This window comes from Melanotaenia boesemani, chromosome 7 (genome assembly GCF_017639745.1).
Source record: "Melanotaenia boesemani isolate fMelBoe1 chromosome 7, fMelBoe1.pri, whole genome shotgun sequence".
Taxonomy (NCBI): domain Eukaryota; kingdom Metazoa; phylum Chordata; class Actinopteri; order Atheriniformes; family Melanotaeniidae; genus Melanotaenia; species Melanotaenia boesemani.
This window is the reverse complement of record NC_055688.1, coordinates 33,723,356-33,745,710: the sequence shown is the minus strand read 5'-3', so window position 1 is coordinate 33,745,710 and position 22,355 is coordinate 33,723,356. Positions and strand designations below refer to the sequence as shown.

At 40.1% G+C, this 22,355-nt stretch overlaps 1 protein-coding gene and 1 long non-coding RNA gene across 2 annotated transcripts; one reads left to right on the top strand and one right to left on the bottom strand.

Moving 5' to 3' along the window:
- Positions 1 to 487: 487 nt before the first annotated feature.
- On the top strand, positions 488 to 22,331 carry zdhhc2 (zinc finger DHHC-type palmitoyltransferase 2). Its single transcript, XM_041991068.1, has 13 exons — positions 488 to 945; positions 4,049 to 4,075; positions 7,656 to 7,750; positions 9,762 to 9,882; positions 10,060 to 10,129; positions 10,241 to 10,273; positions 13,184 to 13,304; positions 15,397 to 15,529; positions 16,066 to 16,192; positions 18,577 to 18,669; positions 18,884 to 18,999; positions 20,980 to 21,054; positions 21,134 to 22,331. The coding sequence occupies exons 1-12, from the start codon at positions 819 to 821 to the stop codon at positions 21,018 to 21,020; spliced, it is 1,104 nt and encodes a 367-aa protein (XP_041847002.1). The 5' UTR covers positions 488 to 818; the 3' UTR covers positions 21,021 to 21,054; positions 21,134 to 22,331.
- LOC121643603 lies at positions 4,004 to 18,663 on the bottom strand. The gene is made up of 3 exons (XR_006011135.1): positions 18,472 to 18,663; positions 13,358 to 13,361; positions 4,004 to 4,015 (listed from the first exon to the last, which is right to left on the bottom strand). It is a non-coding gene; the product is annotated as an uncharacterized LOC121643603 (long non-coding RNA).
- Positions 22,332 to 22,355: the final 24 nt, after the last annotated feature.

Sequence of the window (22,355 nt, the reverse complement as noted above, 5' to 3'; positions counted from 1 at the left end):
CACTGCATCTGTTTTCTGTTTGTAAAAGAAAGAAAATAGAAGAAAAAAGCCACACAAATTTAAGTTTTACATGAGAAATGTTGTAAGGAATTTGACATACAATACAGAGTACAGTCCAGCAGCAGGGTTTGCATTTCCTGCAGTACTGCAAAATATTTTGCAAGTGCAGATACTGTAATGTGCAGCAGCAGAATCAGGGGGATCTAGTCGACCTCCAACATCCTTCACAAGAAATGACAGGAGTATAATGGGAGGAATTGGGCATGATTGGGGCTGAGTAACATCATTTAAACTGGACAGACTGCACGACCTCATACCCTGTGTGTAGGACCATATTTATAATGTACAAATGTGTGTGCGTGTTCAGCACCCGCCAGTTTGAACTTACTGAACCCATCTCCTGCGCGCGCTGAAAAATGTGCCAGGCTTGCAGCATCTCGCGGACGTCATGGCAACCTGAGGGGAGGCAGGCAGTAGGGGCGGCGCTGACTCGAAGTCTTGTTGCCTGAGCGTGTGTAGTCCGTGTGTGTGTGCACGTGTGTGCACGTGTGCGTGAGGTGTCTGATATTGTGTTGTAGTCTGTACCAGCGGCGAAGCAGGGGGTGCGCGCGGTGCAGCGGCGGGGAAGGCAGCATCAGAGGCGGCGACAGGCTGTTGGGATGTTGTGTCTGAGCTGCCGATGAGGTTGTTCGGACCACAAGCTATGATGCAGTGACAGCCTACAAGAAGACACACGCACGCGCGCACACATACTGAAGGAGAGGAGGGGAGGAGGAGCAGCACAGAAATACGCACGGGGAATGATCCGCTTCTAGACCATGGCACCGTCGGGCTCGCGTAGTGTCAAGTGGAGGTGTTGGAGAGTTTTGTACTGGATCCCGGTCCTGTTCATTGCTCTCATAGTGGCTTGGTCCTACTACGCCTATGTCTTCCAGCTTTGCATAGGTAAGAGCTGGCTGTGTGTGTGACTGGGGTGTTTGTGAGTGTGTGAGATGAACAGAAAAGGGGAAATGCCACTTAGGGGCGTTAATGTGGGGGATTCTTTCCCTTTTTTTCATAGTGGTGGAGAGACATTTCTGTTTTATTCCTGTTTGTGGACCAGGCTGTTTTTTTCCTTGGATGCAGAGTAATACTGGCCTCTTGTTTACGCAGTGTGTGGACAGTCACATGACCACAACACTTCAACAAATACTCTGCATATGGTTAAAAAGAAGTGTCACTTGTGTGTTATTGCTTGCAAAACAATTGTTAGATGTTTTAAAAGCATAACAAGAGAAGGGTGGCAAAGCCATATATCGTTATGAGGGCGCTTGAAGTGAATTTTCATGACATATGCAATATCACAGGATGCAAGAAAAAGATTAGACCATTAGATTCCACCACTGCCACTCTATCTGCACTAGCTTAAAGTCTTACTGTTGCTTCAGGCTCATGCACTCACTCGAGTTTTTCTATCTGAATGCGTATCCACCAACACAAACACAATCAGCATTAATGATCATTGTTTGATGGCAAGAAGTCTGACTTTAATGGTCTTTAGGTCAGCTCTACTTCCTGACTGCTCAATGTTGGACGGCATGGCCAAAGTCAGTGGGCCTCCTCAATGTGCAGGGTTGACCTGGATAGTGATGGTTTCTAGGATGTCTCAGAGGAGTCTCAGCAGCCTTCTCTTGTGCTCCATTTGGCAGCTTGTCAGACCACTTGAAAGGAAAGTGTCTTCTGTCAAAAAGAGGGGGATGAAATGGAGAGGGTTTAATGAGACCAAACAGAGGTGAACACAGGAAGTGCGGGTTAGATGCTCCGGCTAGTTTGTTTCTTAAATCTGATCTTAAAAATATAGCCAGATGTGCAGTCCAGCTTGACCTATAGTCCTGTGAAATAGTCTGCCAGTGTGGTAAGATAATTAAACTTGGTAAGATTTCCTGAAATAGAGAACTGTGGAGGCTTTAGACAAGTCAGAAATATCTTAAAACAAGTAGAGAACACTCATTTCAAGTCCTTTATTAAGTAAAAAAACAAAAACAAAAACAAAAACAAAAACAAAAAACAAACCTCAAAACAAGCCTGTCCAGTACAGTTTCCTTCGCACATTGAGAGAAAATATCTTTGAAGAGGCTTCTTGTGGATTCAAGAATTGTTATTAATTATTTTTTTTATTATTCCTAAAAACGAGACAGAGCATTTACACTAAATGAAATCACTGATAATGGATTATATGTAAAAAATCTTTACACTGAATCGATTATCAGTTAACTGCACTGGTGGTGGCTGCAGAAGACTGATGAAAATGTGGCAATGCCACACCAATCAACAGCCTCTCCAACCGTACACCACAACTGAATCAAGGTGGGTGAAGTGTCTTGCAGAAGGACTGATCGACCAGGACACCAACTGAACCACCAGTCTCCCAGTTTTCGGACAACCAGCTCGACTGCCTGTGCCACTGCCCCCTCCAACTGTACCGTGTGCACTACCGTACAAGCAATGCAAAAGAAACATCTTGTTCAGTTGCTTTTGTTTTCAGATCTTTTCCCTTCAGATATCAAGATAATGATATACTAGGCGAGCTCCTGGCTAGTACATCATTCTCAAAACAAGATCTAAAAGACTTTTTGACTGGATATAAGACAAGTATGACTTGGTTATAGACAGTTTTTGCAGTGGACCTACACCAGTGCTGTATGTGCTGATCAGTGAGACTTGAATGTAGCAGGAATCAGTGTGACGTGTCACAGTGAGGACAGCCAGCATCTGTCCCAGGATGAACCCTTTCTAGAATTACAGATCACAATGTATCTGCTGCCACCCATGAGGTGTTCTTCCAGATTAATCATAGCTGCAAGCAAAGAGAAAAAAATTATCAGAGCATTTTTTCTTTCTTTTAACCATCTTGTTTTGCATCCTGTGGAACAAAAGGGAAATTGTGATGCACTCAGGTCACATGGGACCTGATCACAGATGAAAACAGCAGCAGTAGCAGTAGGGCAGGACGGCAGCTGCTCAGGCCCAGAGCATGTGCTCCTCAGACAGACACAGAGCCAGTTGTGTGAAAGTATCATCAGCTGATACTTTTCAGCTCAGTTAATCCCATTGTCTGGCTTACATAATTCACCCCAAGCAATCTGTAGCTGACCCACTTTCTTTTAAAGCACTGAAAAGCAACCCCTTTGAACAGTTGGCCCTCTTAAAAATGATTGTGCTGTCAGAGTGTTGTTGGGTAGACCGTGCTGAGGTGAGGATGCAGAGAGGAAGAAAGGAACACCAATATCTTATAGTTTCACAGACACATTAATATACATCCTTTTGCACACACATGCTGTCAAATTTGGGGGTTTTATGCTGGCAAAGCAGCTTGTACATGATTTTTGGCTGCATGCCTCGATTCAGCTTCTCGGCTCACCTTTTCTTATGTGTTTGCTGCTTTACGAGGTAATTGCTGGAGATGGATGCTAATCCATCGAAAATATTAGGACAAATATGAAAAGAGAGTGCTGGTCAATCCTCAGACAGGTCCTCACTAATGTTAAGGATGAGCTCTTTAATTGGCTGATGTTGACATATCGATGTGACTGTTATCAGCATACATCCAGCATTGTTTACCGCATTAGTATGATACTGTATTGTGAACAAACTTGTGATTTACACAAGTTACCCTAGTCTTTAGTGAGTGTTGATGCATGTTTTTAAAAGGTAAGGAGATTCAGTACTTTTCTCTGCATGCTTTGTCAATGCACAGCAATGCTTGACTACACAAGAGATCCAAACTGGCATGTTTCATATTGATTTTGTGACTGCTGTGGTATTGGATGTAGGAATAAAGACCCTACCAAGTCAGCATTTCTCATATTGAATGCTCTGAAGTCAGTTCCCGACTTTTGGTCAAACGTGTTGACAGTTGCAGACAAATGCGCCACATTTATGTTGTTACTGCATGAAGAATTTGAAAGAAAAATAAATACTTCATGTGTTGTATTCTTTTATAAAACTTTATCGAAATGTTATTGAAAAAGCTTGACTTTTATTTTCTTTTTACTGCTTGATTTTTCAGAGTCCATTGAGGACACAGGACAAAAGGGTAAGTGATGTATAATGCTGCGTAACATCAAGAGGAATCATAAGCATCTTCATCTGCTCTGTATCTGCTAAATGATAAGCAGAGTTTGTAGGCCAGGGGAGGCTCAGCAGCCTTCAGCCCCCATCAAAACCCTTTAATCAGCTTGTATCAGCTGGAAGTGTGTCATGTGGTTTTGATATTAACTTAACATTACATACAAGGCTTTTACTCAGTGTGCTTTTCGCATCCACATAGCATAGAGATAAGTTGACAGAGACCAAAGAAAGAAAACTATCTTTCACTTTTAGGCATGCTGGTTTTACAGATGGTAATGTGATTTGTTGTCTCACTATAGACTAAAGAAAATCTGCACAACCACTGGCTGGATCCCCACGAAACTAGGGATCTCTTAGCTTTATACAAAGAAAAAAAAAAAAAGAAGTAGCTTTGCTTTGTTTTGTTTACTATAAGATTCTTGCCAAAATAATGAGGAGCTTGTCAGTCTTAGCTGTTTGTAATGCTAATTAGGTCATGCTAGCATGCTAAGATTAAAAGACATGTGCATATGGTCTCAGAGAGTGAAGGATCCCAGGTCCAGAACTTCTGTTTTAAGTACCTGCCTGCAGTTCCAAAGGACTCCAGGTGACACCTGTCCCTCTAATGTCTTCTCACCTCATCATAACCTCATCACCTCTGCTTCAGTGTAATGACTGATTCTTATTCTGTGCCGTACTTTGTGTATGACAACAGCAGACGGAAGAAGAAGTTCTTACCAACGAGGTATCATTCAGACAAGATCCTGATTGTGTAGTTACTTTTCACTGAATTCCTGTTAATGGTGAGCTACAAATTTACCCCAATGTGCTAAAATCCAAATATTTTAATATGTGAATTGATTGTATAACATAAAGATCAGGTATCAGAGGTACTGATATTCCAGTATCAATCTGCACACCACTACTCATTAACTTTGGTGGAGAAAGCACACATTGTTAAACTCAGTAAGTATTTATAGCTATCAGAGAACGCTGATACAGATGATGCCTTTGTGTCCATGAGGGCACATTTCTGGCTTTTTATCCTGCTTGTAATGAAATCAGCTGTTGTTGACCAGAGCCTTCCTGGCTGTCAACTAATCAGCATTTGATCAACACATGTCCCAGAGTGCAGACATGTTTGAGCTTAATTCTGGCTACTTTTGGCACTTATGGCTCAGTTAAAGCACTGGCTAATGTTTTGTGTGGGCCAGATGTCCAACATGGATTATGGCAAGAAGTCTTCTAAATATGAGGAGTCAGCCTGGACATAGAGAACAGTAATTTCCTTGTGGGTTACATGTGGTGGTAGCTGGCTGAGTTGTGGTGCGCACACTCACATGGAGTCAGCGCTGTAAGTGAAAGCCAAATATGGGCCAAATAAAATGTTAGATATGGGTCCTGACAGCTCCACATCCTTTTACATTGTTAGCTTTTCGGAAAACTGCACATCTGTCAGTTTGCGTTGAAAAAAATGACAGAGGATCTTTAAGTCTGCAGGTGCTGACAGCTACGCAGACAGTTACGTACATACACTGGAGTAAAAATGCCTCGTAGACAACAGCACGATGTATGGAACAGCTGTGCAACAAATACACTAAGCAACTTGGACATTTTTTCACTTGAGAAAATTGTGACAAAGTTTATAAATGCGATACAAAAGTGATATGATGAATCATCCACATATAACGTTCCCTGAAATGGTATGACATGTGTATTGTTTTAGAAGGCAAAATGGGCCTGAGAGCGCTTTGACCACAGTCTGCTGCAAGAAAGACACTGACTAAACATAAGTACTGCAGACAACCCCATTAACAAACAAAACAACAAACAAAAACCAAACAAAGAAATGCTACTTTAATATTTTGTTTCAGTCAGGCTTGAGACAGTAAGAAGAAAGGATTCAAAATGAGCAAAAACAACCACAGATTGACTTTAACAGCCACAAAAACAGTCAAAACTAAGAAAAATTAACTAAGTGTCCAGAAAGAGATGCAAACCAGCAGATATGAAATAGAGAATAAACATAAACAGGTACAAAAATACAGTCTGAAGCAAACATACATGATGAAAAACTACTGCGAAAAGTCTGGATGACACTACAGCTACAGTTGTTTATGCATTTTTAGAGATAAAACCGATGCAATCAAAAAGAAAATATTCAGGTCAGAGGGTTGGAACAGCCTCAGACGCCAGAGTCAGGCAGAGGAAATCACCCACACTTCCAAGAGCACAAAATCCTTAAGCATGAGAACACATGATGTGAGGTTGTGTTTGCCAGAAAAAGGGGCGTGTGGAAGTGGGAATCTGGGACCATTTCATGGGCCATCTCACCTCTAACTAATAGAATGACTGTGAAACTATAGCTGGATGATGATGTTAAAGTATCTCTCTCACAATTTTGCCATTCTTTTCTATTTTGCTATTTACTAAGCCTGCACACATATCTTTACCTTTTTCCCCTCTTTGACAGGACTGCTTACACCTTTATTGATCTATCCTCTGGATGTCTGACTTTCCCATTATGTTTCTTGTATGATGTACTGTATGATTTCTTTTACTACATATAAATAACATACAGCCACATAGAGACTAGGGGTCAATAGATAAATCAACCTAACATCAGTATTAATCGACATTCAGCTTGTTGACTGATAACTTCAATTGGTGGCTGTTTCTGATAGTCTCTCCTAGTTTAAATTTAATTAAAATAAAGTTAATTAGAGAGTAAAGGTAAAACAGATTAAAACATACTTTGAAACAAATATTTCTTTTTACACACATGTAAAAGGTTGATTTAAAAGATGGTGAAATAAAGTGCTGGAATACTTTAAAAACAGTTCTTTTTAATGCATATTGACTTGTTTCCCTGGCAAAAGGAAAAATAAATGTCTATTTACTAAATCACTGTATTTAACATTGGTTTTGTCATTGGCCCAGGATCTCACAATAGGTGCATTCCCATTCCAAACACATCTAAAACACGTCCGAGTAGGGGGGCTTTATACTGTAACCTAGTTTCCACTGGCTTATGATCCATCCATGCTGGCAAAATTGTGATTTGAGCTTTTTCATTGAGGGTGTCTCTAATCTGTGGATTTAGAGGAAATTAAGCACACTGCTGTACCGTTAGAGAAAAATAAATCTGAGGACATTCAAAGAGCAAATAGATCAAACTTGTACCTTAATTATAAAAAAGGAACAACAAGAAACAAACAAAAACACGTTGATATAGATTTAAGTGAAAGCAGTAGATGAATACATACAAATTAAAATTAAAGTTTGAAAACTGAAGTTAAATTTGTTAGATCAATTTTTTTATGTCATTCCTGAGTCACTACAACTCGTGCATTTGATCTGATTCTGGTTTTTAATGATTTTTTTTCCACATTTGTACTTTGGCACAATTTGTATGAGCATAGCAAATATATCTTATTAAATTTCAATATAATATTAACAATTAATCACAGCAATATTATTGATTTTCAGTCCAAACTGTGAAGAAGTGCTCTGTCGCCCACCACTGTAATCTGACAATGATTTTATTCACGTTGTTTTGCTTGCAGTCGTCTACTTGCTGGTGTACCATGTCCTCTTTATCATGTTTGTGTGGGCGTACTGGCAAACCATCTTCACCAAGCCTATGAACCCCCTGAAGGAGGTGAGTGTGTCTGACTCTGATGCAGTGTAGTCGACTGGGATGATGAAGCACGGTGGGGAAGTGAAGATATGGGTTATAGCTTCCCTGTGTGATTGAAAACTGCATTTAGACTAATAATACTTTCCGGTGGAAGCGCCCAGAGCTGCATTTAATGGTTCTGGTCCTGACCACAGCACTTCCTGCTTAGCAAAGTGAGCACATGCATACATTTTAGGGAGGATTTCCTCTGCATTTCAATCTCCTCTGAGCAATGGAGATTCTAGAGGGGGGGCAACCCCAGTTCTGCCTGCTTTTTATTAACTCGGGAACCAAGGTAAACGCCTATCTTCTTGCTTTTGTCATAGTATTTTTATTTATTATTGTTATTCATACTGTTATATTAATTAAATATATTAAATACTTAAAAAAATGTGTTTTTACAACAAATATTATAGATGTACAAAAGTTTGGAGACATTTTTCCATTAGATTCAATCTTAAACTGAGTCCAAACTTTTACCTGGTGCTGAATTTGTTCAATAGAGGCAGTGGTATATACGTGGCTAACCAGTGTGTGAAATGCAGGTGGACACTCGGGTAGTGGGTTCGAGGGTTTGGTGGATAACCTTCTGTTACCCTTGAAAACAGGTCTTCAGTCAGTAGATTCTAGCAGCTACAAGAACAGCTGGACTCGTGTTAGCTGGTTGATCATTGGTCTTTCTGTATATTTACTCTGCAATATAAGTCATTTATAAAGTCTTTATTTCCCAACAAGATAAAAGACTTTTTTTCTTTGTAATACCAATTAGCTTTTTCAAAGTTCATATCTTCTATAATCTTTAAAATCTGTAAGGCAAGGCAAGTTTATTTATCCAGCATGTTTCATGTACAAGACAATTCAAAGTACTTTACATAAAACATTAAAGGCATTACAGCAGGGTGCAGGAAGCCATGACAAGTGCAATAAAAAGAAACTTTTCTTTTATTTAAAAGAAGTAAAAGAAATTAAATACAATAAAATGCAAGAAATAAAGTTCCAGTGTGGGAATTTACAGCTGTTTTGATATAAGGCAGCAAATAGGAAAGTTTTTAACCCTGATTTAAACCTGCAGAGTTTCAGCAGACCTGTAGTTTTCTGAGCGTTTGTTTCACATGTGAGGAGCATAAAAGCTGAACGCTGCCTCTCCACGTTTAGTTCTGACTCTGGGAACAGAACGTAGACCTGACCCTGATGAGAAATCTGGTTGGTTCATAACAAACCAGGAGATCCTGAATGTGTTTTGGTCCTAAACCATTCAGTGTTTGTCAGCAGGATTTTGAAGCCAGTGTAAATATCTGAGGACTGGAGTTCTATGATCTACTTTCTTGGTCTTAGTGAGGACTCGAGTGGCAGCGTTCTGGACCTGTAAACAGAATTTCATTGTTGACATCAGAAGGAGCTCAAATCTGCTTTGTAAGGGTTTCCAGACATCCAAGAATTCACACACTGATTCTAACCAAAGTTAAGAATGATCCTGCTTGACGTGGCATTTATTGACCCCACACAAATGTCTGTCTTCTCTTGGCCATCCCATTAAAAGTGTTGTGGATTCACCCGTTGCCTCAGAGGTGAGGCCCTGGTGCAGGTGCTGATCACCTCACATGAGAGCCTTCCTTTGCGAGAAGTCATCCATGAAACACTGGATGTGTTGGTGATTTTAATAAATTTCCTCTGCTGTTTTTATCATCTCAGTTATTTGATTCCAGTCTTCAATCATAAATTGCCTCAGTGCCTGAAAGTAATATCACATCTCTGTGCTGCTTTGCGCCTCTTTCCCTTCTGGGGCATAAACATTCAAAGCAAATATACCCTTCACTGCCGAACAGTTCATGGTAACAGACTGCATTAGTGACTCATAAAAACTCCTAGCTGATGTAGCAGAGTAATTGAATCTGTTTTGACAACTGTAAAGATAATGGTAAGCAGCACTTAGGAGCGACTGAGCTTCTGATGAATCACAGCTGTTGTCTGTCTGTGCTCCTGCTCTACGTAGTTTCACCTGTCCCACTCTGACAAGGAGCTCCTGGAGCGTGAAGATCGGGGAGAGTCTCAGCAGGAGATCTTGAGGAGGATAGCCAAGGATCTGCCTATCTACTCCCGCACCAACTCTGGAGGTACAGCACAGTAAAGCACACAGAGCTGCTGATGCAGGGCAACATACGTAGCCAGCTCTCCGGGGGCTTATTTCAGCCTACCACCCCCCCATCCCCTTCAAGCCTTTTTACTCTGTGGTCAAGAGTTAGGAGAGGCTGCTGATGGCTGTGTGACTGAATGGGTTGTGTCTTTCTCAGCAATCCGTTTCTGCGACCGCTGCCAGCTGCTGAAGCCTGATCGATGTCACCATTGTTCAGCCTGTGATAAGTATGGCTCTCTGCTCCTGCACATATAGAGAATCAGACCACACAATGTCTAGCACGCTGGCAGACAGAGGGAAATTTAATTACACTGATGTCTGACCCTGCTGCATTACAGATGCATCCTGAAGATGGATCACCACTGCCCCTGGTATGTAGAGATGCTCTTTTATTAAACATTTATTATTCGATTTTTCACATAGTGTTGGCATTTTCTTCTTGTTATATAATTTCATTTTCATTCAACCCCCAACAGATTCAAATGTGCTCCAATAAGTTTAAAATAGCATCATCCTGAGTAATAGTAGTTCATGAACCAATGTGTTATTATTTAATAATAAGTCATTTTTTCATCTGGTACAAACGCAGCAGAAAAACAGGAAATTTATTAAAAACCTGCAGTGTTTAGTGGACAACTCAGATCTATTGTTCTATTAAATAGAGCTGAGCAGCATCATGCTTTTTCTGCCCTTTAACACTTAAATGTTTGCATAAAAAAAGAAAAAAAGCATTTTATTCATTTCCTTAGGATAATAATAATAATGATGAGAATTCATGCTTTTTAACCAATAATGTATATATTAATAATGTAATAATAATGGCTGAATGGTAGAAACTTGAAAACAGTAAAAAAAAATGGTGGAGATGACTTGCGCGTTTATTTCAAACACATTTTAATAAGATTTATCATAGTAACTGAAAATTTTGCTTTACCAAATGGTGGAGAAGGCTGTTAGAAGGGTTAAAAGCAGCTCAGCCAAGTCTCACCAGAGAGACGTGCAACAGGTACGTTTGTCCGAAACACAGGGCTGTAAAGTGTGAGACGATAACGTGACATAATATGAATCGTAACACTTGAATGTGTCTGTGTTGATTTTTGTAACAACCAAAAAATGTGTTGCATGTAGACCTAATAGTGCACATTAATTCTATCTCTAACCTTTTTAAGAGGCTTTTTAAGGCTTAACCTTAACCATCCGGGGAGTAGAACAGGTGGAATTACTGCGTTAAAAGTTGTGCAGGACAAGGCCTGACCAGTGTGTTTAGAGTGTCTCACAGGTCTGTGCATTAGATCCTTGTACCATCCCCAAGCCAAGTGTTTGCTGCTGTTTCATCATCTGTGGTCATCATCACATAGTATGGAGATGTGGGACATGTGTTTAGATAAATGAAGAACTTCAAGTTCCAAAAGGAGAAATATTGATATGTTTGTTAAAATGTATTAGTGTAGAGTAATTAGAATAAAGTCTGGCTGACTCTGATGTTGCATGAAGGCAGAATGTGATGTGATGGATAACAGGAAAGAGCCTGAGTCTGGACACTCGTGTTGGGCTTTGAGGAAGTGGGATGCACGATACATAGTCTGGAAAGAAAATGAACACAGTAGTATGATTTAAAAAGGACGGGAAACAGACTGATGGCTGGGTGAGAAAGGAAACAAGAAGACCATCGGACCAGCACAGTATTGTTGTGATTCATGAGGAAGATTTGGCAGCATGGGTAGAGAGGAAGCAGCCGGTAAGCAGAGGAAAAGCCTGAGTAAAAAGGAAAAAAGTATGAATGAGATGGATCAGATCTCTCTTACTGAACTTTTGCCAAAGCTTCATTGAGTCTGGCTGTTAGTTGTGAAAGGTTGTGCTGCCGTTTCACATGAAAGAAATCTACAAAGATTTTGTGGTACTGCTTTATTTTATGAAGGTTTAATATGAAGGAAAATTTATTTTAAAAAAGCACTGAATAACTCGAAAAGAATCACCCTGATAGGTGCTGGATTCCCCCCAAAATCTGCACCAGGTCTACCGCGCTAGTACCAGGCTGGATCCCCTTTTAACTTCAGAACTGCCTTAATTCTTGGTGTTGGAAACCTTCCTCAGAGGATTTGCTCCACATTGACATGACAGCATCACACAGTTGCTGCAGGTTTGTCAAATCTCCCGTTCCACCACATCCCAAAGCTGCTCTACTGGACTGAGATCTGGTGGCTGTGGAGGCCGTTGGAGTCCAGTGAACTCATCGTCATGTTCTAGAAAGCAGGTGGAGATGATCTGAGCTTTGTGACATGGTGCATCATCCTGCTGGATGTATACAACATACAACAACAATTGTATACAACAATACTCAGGTAGGCTGTGCTGGTTAAACCAGGCCACGTTGGTACTAAGGGACCCAAAGTGGAACAAGAAAATCTCCCCCCACCATTACACCAGCAGCAGCCTGAAGCATTGATCCAAGGCAGGATGGATCCATGTTTTCATGATGTTTCCAGCAGATTCTGAACCTAGCATCTGAATGTGGAGCTGAAATGGAGACTCATCAGACCAGCAACGTTTCTCCATCTTCTATTGTCCAGTGTTGGTGAGTGTGTGTGAATTGTAGCCTCAGTTTCCTGTTCTTAGCTGACAGGAGACACCCGGTGTGTCTTCTGCTGCTGTAGACCATCTGCTTCAAGGTTGGACGTGCAGACCTTGGTTGGAACCAGTGCTCATTAGACTTCCTGTTGTCTTTCTATCACCCTTCAACCAGTCTGTCCATTCCCCTCTGACCTCTCACATCAACAAGACATTTTAGTTCAGACAACTGCTGCTCACTGGATATTTTCTCTTCTTCAGATGATTCTCCGTAAACCCTAGAGATGGTTGTGTGTGAAAATTCCAGTAAACACTCAGACCAACAACCATGTCATGTTTAAAGACACTTCAACCCTCTTTCTTCCTGATTCTGATGCTCGGTTTGAGCGTCAGCAAGTCGTCTTCACCATGTCTACATAACTAAATACACACAGTTGCTGCCATGTGATTGGCTAATTAGATAGTTGTGGTATGTGAGTACAATAACAAGCACCTGGAACTTGAAGTCAGGCAAAGTTGGATCACTGCCATGAAAAGCTTAAAGCATGTGGTTACATCTGGGAAGTTTTTTCTCTCATATTAACCAACAAATTCATCAGGAGTTTAATGAATGGATGAAGTTACATTTAATGGTTATGTCTCATTTTCACTCATCATGCTGATGGAAAAACTGTCCAGTTAACTCAGTGAACCTGCATGTTGTTCATTTGCAGGGTGAACAACTGTGTGGGATTCTCCAACTACAAGTTCTTCATGCTGTTCCTGGCGTACTCGCTACTTTACTGCCTTTTTATAACTGCTACGGATCTTCAGTACTTTATTAAGTTTTGGACAGTAAGTACTGCTAAAATATTTTTCCAGAAACTGTATGATACCACAAAAAATACAAAACTAAACAAAAATGTACAAATGGATGTGTGTTTTTATGATATTATTTGATTTTTTTTACAAGGCTGGAGGTAGAGCACATTTCCGTCTAAAAGAATACCTGGTATGAATCAACCAGATAGTTATTGGCACTGAAGTAGAAACCATTCACAGTGGCATGCACAAGTCTGGGCACCTCAAGTGGTTTGAGCTTCCTGGTAACTTTTCCCGAGCTTTCAGCTCATAACAAGCTTGTTTAGGTTGTGGTTTCTCATTGCATCGCAGCTTGTGGCACAAGCAACTGTTCCCATAGCAGAGAGAAGAACAAATTTAATCAAACACCTACAAATACTGGAAGCAAACATTACACCAGCTTTGAAGATGGCGATAAGAAGGGATGGCTCTGCAACAGACTGCATATTTGGTCATCTTTTACCTTCAGAACTGCCTTAATTCCTTAACTCACAAATCTTCCACCTAAACTACATTAAAAATGTGTGAGACCCCCCAATAATAGCAAGCCTGGAAGCCTTCTGCAATTCTGGTAAAATTGCAGGAGGCTTTGCTTACGAAAGGCAAAGAGAAACACAAGTTAATGACAATATTAATGTTATATGTTACACAGAGAAAAAGGAGCAGAGAGAAAAATGGAGGGAAGTGCTCAGTGTATCCTGGGACGTCCCTCAGTTGTCTTTGTCTATTTTACGCTCTTTTTTTCCTGACAGGACAATGCAAGTTGATGAACATTTAATAAGAAATTAATGTAAACATGCCAGATTGCAGCCTAGTTTCCATCTGATGTCCCCAAAAGATGTTAAAGGAAATTATACAGAAGGTCAAATAATGAAAAACCTCAACTAACAACAAAAACACTACAATATCAGAAAAAAACATAAATACATAATAAAAGGCCGGTTGTATAATAACAAGGCCCTGACACACCCCAGAATGTATAATCAGCATAACTAAAAGGATGGGTAAGGGTTACCAAGTCAGCCATAACTATAAACTTCATCAAAAGGAAAGTTTTAAGTTTAATCTCAGTATCTGGGTGGGTGTCTGCTTCCTGAAGCCAAACCAGGAGCTACTTCCTCAGAGACTGGTCTAATAACTGAAGACTATGCCTCCCGTTTTACTTTAGAACCACTAGGAACCACAAGTAACCCAGCAGATTGATATGTACTATGGGATCTTTAAGATAAAGGGAGCTCGGTCATGAAGAGATTTATATCTGCGTAGAAGAATTAAAGATGCAGAAATGGTCCTTAAAGTTGAAAGTGTGGACTTCTGTTTAATTTTAAAGGTGCAGACTCAACTACTAATAACTGTACCTTTAATAACTTTTAGGTGTATTAGGATTCTTTTTACGCTCCATTTTATCAACTTTTCTAGTTTCAGCATGTAGCAGTTTTACAACTTTGTCGCTGGTCTGTTCTGATTTTCTTTGTTATCCTTTTTTTTCATCCATTGCAGGCTGCATTGTCATGTTGGCTCTACTGCCTCGTGAAAATCTAACATCATCACCTTCTCTGTCTGCAGTCCTTATCTCTCTGTCCTATTAAATAAAATGTATGCTTTTGGTCTGTGAATTTAAGTGCATGATTTAACCTCTTTGAACCAGATCATAATGGTACTTTTTATTAATCATAGAGGTACAGAATATACCAAATTTCATGGCGCGATGCTTCAACCGTGTTAAGTTACTGTATTTCCAGCACCGTGATTAGTTTTTGGTGTGAATGCACTGGCCAAGAAGAGTGCCCAAACTTTTGCTTCAAGCTCCTTTTGTTGCCTGTTTGTCTTCTTAAAAAATAAAATAAAAATATGGGGAATTAATTTTTTGTTTTGCAGAAATCAGATAACCTTCCTCATGCTGAGCTTTTCACAATAACTAATGTTCAGAGAGAGGTGCCTAAACTTTTGCATTCCACTTTACCAAGCATCACCTACGACATAATTAGTTTTTAGCTGCTATAGTTAATCCAGCTGTAGACTCAAGCTGCTCGCATTCTCCTTTCTGCTCTGGGTAGCTGTGTTAATGTGTTGTTCTCCATCTCAGAAAGGCCTCCCAGACACTCAGGCGAAGTTCCACATCCTCTTCCTCTTCTTCTCAGCCTCCATGTTTTCTGTCAGCCTGGCCGCACTTTTCATCTACCACTGCTGGCTCGTCTGCAAGAACAGATCCACGCTTGGTAGGAGCCTCACTCCACGTCTGTCTGCGCAGACACGGAGACCGGACACTTCTGGTTACTTCTAGTCGTCTCTGCACCAAAGTCGAGAGATGTTTCAGTGATATTTTTTTCTCAGTTAGTCTGTCACCATCTTCATCAGTGCAGAGATTTGATGATCCTTTCAGGGCCGCTATCAGCCCAAGTGATTTCTCATTATGAGGGCACAGCGATGCACTTTGTCTGCATGCGTTGAGGAGAGTGGATTATCCAGAGGAGTACGTTACAGTGTAATGCAAAGACACAAGGCTCGGAGCAGTAAGCAGCTTAGAAGTAGAAACTGATATGCTGTTCAGAAGGAGAAGTCACACCTGGTGAAACAGTGTGAGATCTGCACAACAAAGACTTTCATTTAGAGTATTTTCATTGAAGTGCTGCAGAAACAGCTTCTCTTGATCTGTTGTCTGAATGAACTCCTGTCGTCGGTCTGAATAGCAGATTGTTTAAAGTCTGCTGTCAATTGATCTGTACAGAACACAGAATCTTCTCTGTCATTTTAGAGGCGGTGCGCGCTCCAGTGTTTCGTCACGGCCAGGACAAGAACGGTTTCAGCCTGGGTTTCAGTAAGAACTTCCGCCAGGTCTTTGGTGATGAAGTTAAATACTGGCCTCTTCCCATTTTCTCCAGGTAAGATGATCTCTCAAAGGGATTTAAAAGACAACAGATCTAGAAGCACTTATCAAATACAACAGTAATCCAAGGTCAGGTCAGACTCCCTCTGTGTGGACTGATTATGTGACAGTAACATCATCACCCATGATCTGGTGAAACCAGAGCTGCAGATGAGGGATTCTGTTTTCAGATAAAAATAATGTTTATGCCATAAGTCAGTGATGCATCTTCAGGAACACATGATGGATCTGATTATGTGATGCCTCGGTTTTCCAGGACTGTCACTGTAGTTTACATGAGAACATGATGTCAGAGCCATTTAGTCATTTTTTGTAACCATCCGCTCAAGTAAAGCTTCGTAATACTCACCATGCCATTGCAATCAACTTTCATCTCATGTCACAAAGTGTTAATAATTAATTGAAATGAAGATAAACAACAGATAACTTATTACAGTCTTGTTATTGTGTAAAATGGGCACAGAAGCCATGTGTAAAACTAACAGCATCCACATGGTTAATGTGTGTAAATAGCAGTCAGGTTCTGCTGATCAATGCCAGGAAATTGGGGTCATATTAGACTGTGAACTTAAAACTTGATAACCACATAAATTCAGTGGTGAAAAAAAACATTTCTTTTTGCTTTAACCACTCAAACTTGCAGTTAACGGGGCAATAAGCAGAAATTCATCATTTCTAGATTGAAGGAATTACAAATGACTATGTGAAGAACTGGAGGTGTAATTTCATCTGGAGTATATCATGACGTCACACACCGTCTCTGTTTACCAGCCGGTCCGGCCGCATGTTCGTGTTCATTCATGTGAATCGCCGCCTCCTCTCTCCTCTCGGAGCCTCTACCCTCCCTCCCTATAAAAGGCTGGAGCAAGTGAGCAATGGCAGCTCATATTTTTGAAGCGAAATGGCGGAGAGTGCATTGAAACGTTCACCAGTATACGACCAGGATCCGACATTTTTTAAAAATACTATGTTTGTTGGCAAAGTTAAAGACAGGGACATAACCCGGATTAAAATTGGCCTTTATTTCCAAAGTGGAGAGCACTGCAAGAGCTAAAGAGGCTATAATTTGACACTGAGCTAGCTCTTCTCCTTGACAGTAAGTAACCGCATAAACATTATAAGTTATAATTCCACAAAATGTTAATATTGTTTTACTCAGTACACTTTGCACATTTGTTTGCAGACGAGGCGAGTTGGGGTGGGGGAAGAAGTAGAGGGAGGTGTGACCTGTGACACGCTTTGTTTTGGGCAGTGCACAACAGCAAACCTTGTGGTGACACAATTTAGCTTTTTGCCCTTTTAAAGAACAATATAAACAACAACAACAACAGAAAAAATCTTCAAAATCACAACAGAATCACCTCAATCCATGTTAATGCCAAAAAAAATGAGTGGGTTTTAAAAAGAGTTTTAAAAACAGAGTAGGAAGCCTGTTAAATGTTTGAAGGCAGCTGGTTTTACAGCTTTGAATTCAATTAAGAACCAAAGACACTGCACATTTTAAAGCCCCAATTTATTCCCACGACAACCATGTTAATTATCATACATGAAACGTTTAAAGAAGCCTTATAATTCACCCACACACACATTACAGATAATGCATATTAGTCATTTTTCTTCCTCATCTTCCCAAATCAGTTATTAGTGAATGGAGTCAGTGTTCAGCTTGGGGATTAGTGAGCTCTGCAACATACTCTGATTCTAAGGGGTTCAAAAAGACAGAAAGTCCCAGAAGAGCTCTGCAGCATAACAGCAACATCATCACAGTAAATCAATGCACAAGCTCCGACTCTGCAATATAACCGATTCCTGCAGACAGGATGAGTACCATCATGATTATACAGCCATAGCTAAATGATTAAAACTTACACCCCAGACTTAAATATATAGTTTGAAAGTAGAGGACAGCTCAAGCCCATTTAGTTCCAGGTGCATGAAGTATTACCTGCTTTAAAATATTTTGTTGTTCACAAGTGTTTCCATCTATCAACAGTGCTACTAGAGTGGGAGGAAATAACTTCTAGACAATATAACAAATTCTTGTGTGTCATAAATGAAACTTTAAACTCAAATGTAATGAATCTCTCTTGTTGGTGCATCTGCACACTCAGGGGTTTAGCTTCTTCAGCCTTTTTGTTCTGATATAACCAGGAGCTTTTTGGGGATTAATGTTACCTAATAAAGAGCCATTTTTCTGACTCACTGTGCTAGTGCATCTTAGCTCGTACTTTCACCCCCTGTTGTTTAAAAGAAGCTGAAAAAGCTTGCTTTAACACAATCTGCATGGTTTAGTGAAGCTTCATTTACAAACATATAGGGAGCATTTTAATGAAAATGATTGGCTCATGCTTCCTTTCGTCTTTTCTGCTGAATCTCCAGTTCAGGTGATGGCTGCTCGTTCCCGACCTGCCTGGTGAATCTGGACCCTGAGCAGCCCTCATCGCCCACTGGTTCCAGCTCTGCCAGCAAGATGTGAGCAATAACAAGAACACATTTATGAGAAATGTAAAAATGCACACAGACAAGAAAAGAAAAGAAGAGGTCCTTTTGCAGCAGTTAAATAGTTAAAATTATGCTCTAGGGGCATTAAATGACAGTAATCAATGATGTTATTATAAGAGGAAGGTGCAGGGAAAATTTCTCATGAATTCTTGTTTTCACCCCTGGTTTTGTTGTGTGTTTTTAGTGCAGCAGAGAGCCGCCAGTTTCCCTCCAAACCGCTCAGAGAGAGTCAGAGTCGACTGCTCACCAGTACCCCCTCCTGGTCAGACAGTGAAGGTGCAACAGACAAAGACAGAAAGGGCAAGAAACCTTAATACCTACCTGATCATATTCTATACACAGGCCCACAATCTCAGAATGATTCTAAATGCAGTCACCAAGTCAAGCCTTGTAAATGTATTTGGTATTTGTGATTTATCACCCAGATGACATAATTCTAAGGTCAGATTTATGGAGTCAAACCAGCTTCTTAGAACATTAGCAAATGTATTCCAGTCAGGTGCAACAGGGAGGAAGGAACCCATCCTTTTCATAGTGTTTGATCATGCAAACCTAACTTTTTTCTTTCTTTTTAACCCTTAACATTTTTGCTATTCTTTGGTTTGACTGTTTTTTATTTATTTGTTAATTTTAAAGTAAATATATATAGGTTTTTTCAGGACAGCCTCAGTTGTCAGATTATAAGACGTATCAATAGATATAGCAGCATAAAGGCCAACTAAAATGAGAAAACAGAATTTATTACTAACAGTGTTCTGTAGAAATAACAAAGATGATAAAAAAACAGAAACTATTTACACTTTTTCCTTTTTACACTATTTACCTGCCATCCTTACAAAACCAATCCATCCCAGCCCTAGTTGGTTTATTCCAGCCATTAAGGACCAGTATTTTTGTTCTTTTCAGACAGACATGGAACTTTCTGGTTAGTTGTTGATATTCGGCTGCTTCTGATTGGACATTGCAGTCATTTTAAGCTCTCTGTTTTTGACTTCATGGTTTTCATCACAATCTCCAGGTCTAAATAGAGGTCCCTTAGCATAATAATAGAGATATATTCTTATTATGAAAATGTGATAAATAATGGTTTTATCATGGATCATTGGGGATTTACAAAAACACTACATTTCGCAGCTGGATTGTAAACCTCCTGAATGGGATGTAAGTTCCTGTAAAACGTCCATAGATCACCGAAAGGATAATCCATACATCACAATTTAACCCACAGTTACACACCACTGTTCCTGAGAAATTATAGTGCTGACAATCTAGTGGAGTTTTAAGGGTTAATATATTTTCCACACTCAAACAGAATAACCACCTATCTCTATTGATTTCTCAATTCCCTAAATCATATCAGTTTCACATTAAATGACTCCGCACTTACACCTCTGATCATTATTCTGTAAAAACATGCCGTATAGCTCTCTAATAGTCCAGGATGAACCGTCGACATATCAACAAGGCAAATTTATTTATATTGCACATTGCATACATATGACAACCCATCCATCCATATTCTATACCCGCTTATTTCTGTTCAGGGCTGTTTGGGGATGGAGCCTATCCCAGCAGCTACTAGGCGAGAGGCAGGGTGCACACTGGACAGGCCGCCAGCCCATCGCAGATACCTTTAACTCTCAGATGGCACTTGAGTTCAGGACAAACTTCCTTATTGGGACAATAAAGTGTACCGCGTCATATCGTATTGTAACTTATCGTATCGTGCCGTGTCATAATCTTGCCCAACATGATCTTAGAAGTCTTAGATCAGATATATATATATATATATATATATTGGTCCACAGCCTTTCAGTGCCTTGCACACCAGCTTAAAAATTTTAAGATCAATTCTTTGGCACAAAGTAAGCCAGAGTAAAGACCTGAGAAAAAGATTGATATGTTCGCTTTTTTTGTTCTTTGTGAGGACTTCAGTTGGATTAGTCCCAGTTGTTTTTGTGCATATGTGAAGGTCCAGGTGCATCTATCAGGTCCTGTGTCAGGTCTTTTCCTGTTTTGCTTTTAGGACAAAACCTCCCTTTTTTGTCCTTCAGTAGTCAAATTTCATTCAATAATTTAAGCTATTTAAATTATAATTTAAGCTTAGACCTATCTATCTATCTATCTATCTATCTATCTATCTATCTATCTATCTATCTATCTATCTATCTATCTATCTATCTATCTATCTATCTATCTATCTATCTATCTATCTATCTATCTATCTATCTATCTATCTATCTATCTATCTGACCTAATTCCACCTGTGGGTTTGCTCAGGTGCTAGTAACCCTGTGATGACCATAGAGAATGAGGCGTAACCACGGTTACAGTTGGCATCTTCAAACCAGAAAAGTAAGCTGGCACTCACAGAAATTCTGATGAAAACATTCAGGATCGACACCCTCTCATATCTGTGTTATTACCCCTGCAGGTTGGTGCTGCCCCCCCCTTTCGTGTTTGTGCCTATCAGAGCGTGACGTGATGATGGTGGTGGTGACATCCTTGTTGTTTCCCATGATGCATTCTGCTCCCAAGACCTTCACGTGACTTGCAAAGAGACCAGAGACACTGATGATTCTCGTCTTCAGTGATTGCTGCTGCTGTTAAGTTGCTTTTGGTTCTGAGAGTCCACTTGGTTGAATTTAAAATCGCATTCCAGTGATCTGATTATTTGTATGTAAAAAAGCACAGAGCTGCAGTGGAGCAGTAAACCTGTTTGTATTTAGTTTCTTTCATCGCTCTGAGCTGCTGTTATAGGACAGTTAAATCAGAATGCCTGCTGGTTTATTAGTTTCATGTTGTTTCACCAGCTTGAGTCATTAAGTAAATGCTGTTTGCCAAATGTTTGCACACTGATTATAGACAAGTAGAGGTGTTACTGTGCTGTAACCAACATTCCTTTTAGTAGTTCTTTTGTTTGTATTTAGAGGTGGAGGGGGCAGGATTTTCCACTCACCGTTTTGATTGTTGTGTAAGCTTAAGTGATGCATGCTCTCATCTCAGGATGTCTACACAAACACTTTGTTGTAATGAAAAAAAAAACTGTAGTTATTAGTAATTACCTTCAATAAGGGCTCTTCTGACTAAATAATTGCATGAGTGAGGATGTTACTGTCACTCAAAACACCTGTGGTGCTCCGTGCTGCAACAATGTGCACCACCCTCCTGCCAAATATGTGAACTGCTGTCTGGTTGCATCCAGTTTACATTCAAACTGCTGGCCAGAAGCTTCCTGACTGTTTCTCTCCTGGAGGGTCGGGGCCTGCTAGCTGTCTGCAAAAACAAAACAAAGAAGAAAAAAAAGCTTCCGAGTTGATGCTGCTGCAGATCTGTCTGCCATCAATAAGCAGATCGTATCGGGTGTTTCTGTCTCACAACTTGATGCTGTTGCTGTAGTCCAGAATTTTTAAATAGAAAGATGTGTCTGCTGCAGCTGCTTCGTACAGTCCATGTCCTCCTCCTGAGGATTCTCGGTCTGTAAATGATTAAACCATCACAATTACTTTGAAGAATGTATGCCTGTTTAAAAAAGCTTTGTGGTGACATATATTTTTCTATCCTTCTGACTTATACAACATGTATGTGTGTGGCAGTGTAATGTACAGCTGTGATGCCTTATAAAGAATAAAATGAGCTCATCTTCTGTCTCATCT

What these genes read in the sequence shown, in the direction of transcription:
- zdhhc2 (XM_041991068.1), top strand. Translation starts at nt 819, where the DNA reads ATGGCACCGTCGGGCTCGCGTAGTGTCAAGTGGAGGTGTTGGAGAGTT. An exon ending in TGTCTTCCAGCTTTGCATAG is followed by an intron (nt 946 to 4,048) that starts GTAAGAGCTGGC and finishes TTGATTTTTCAG; the next exon opens with AGTCCATTGAGGACACAGGA. An exon ending in ACTTTATTAAGTTTTGGACA is followed by an intron (nt 13,305 to 15,396) that starts GTAAGTACTGCT and finishes TCTCCATCTCAG; the next exon opens with AAAGGCCTCCCAGACACTCA.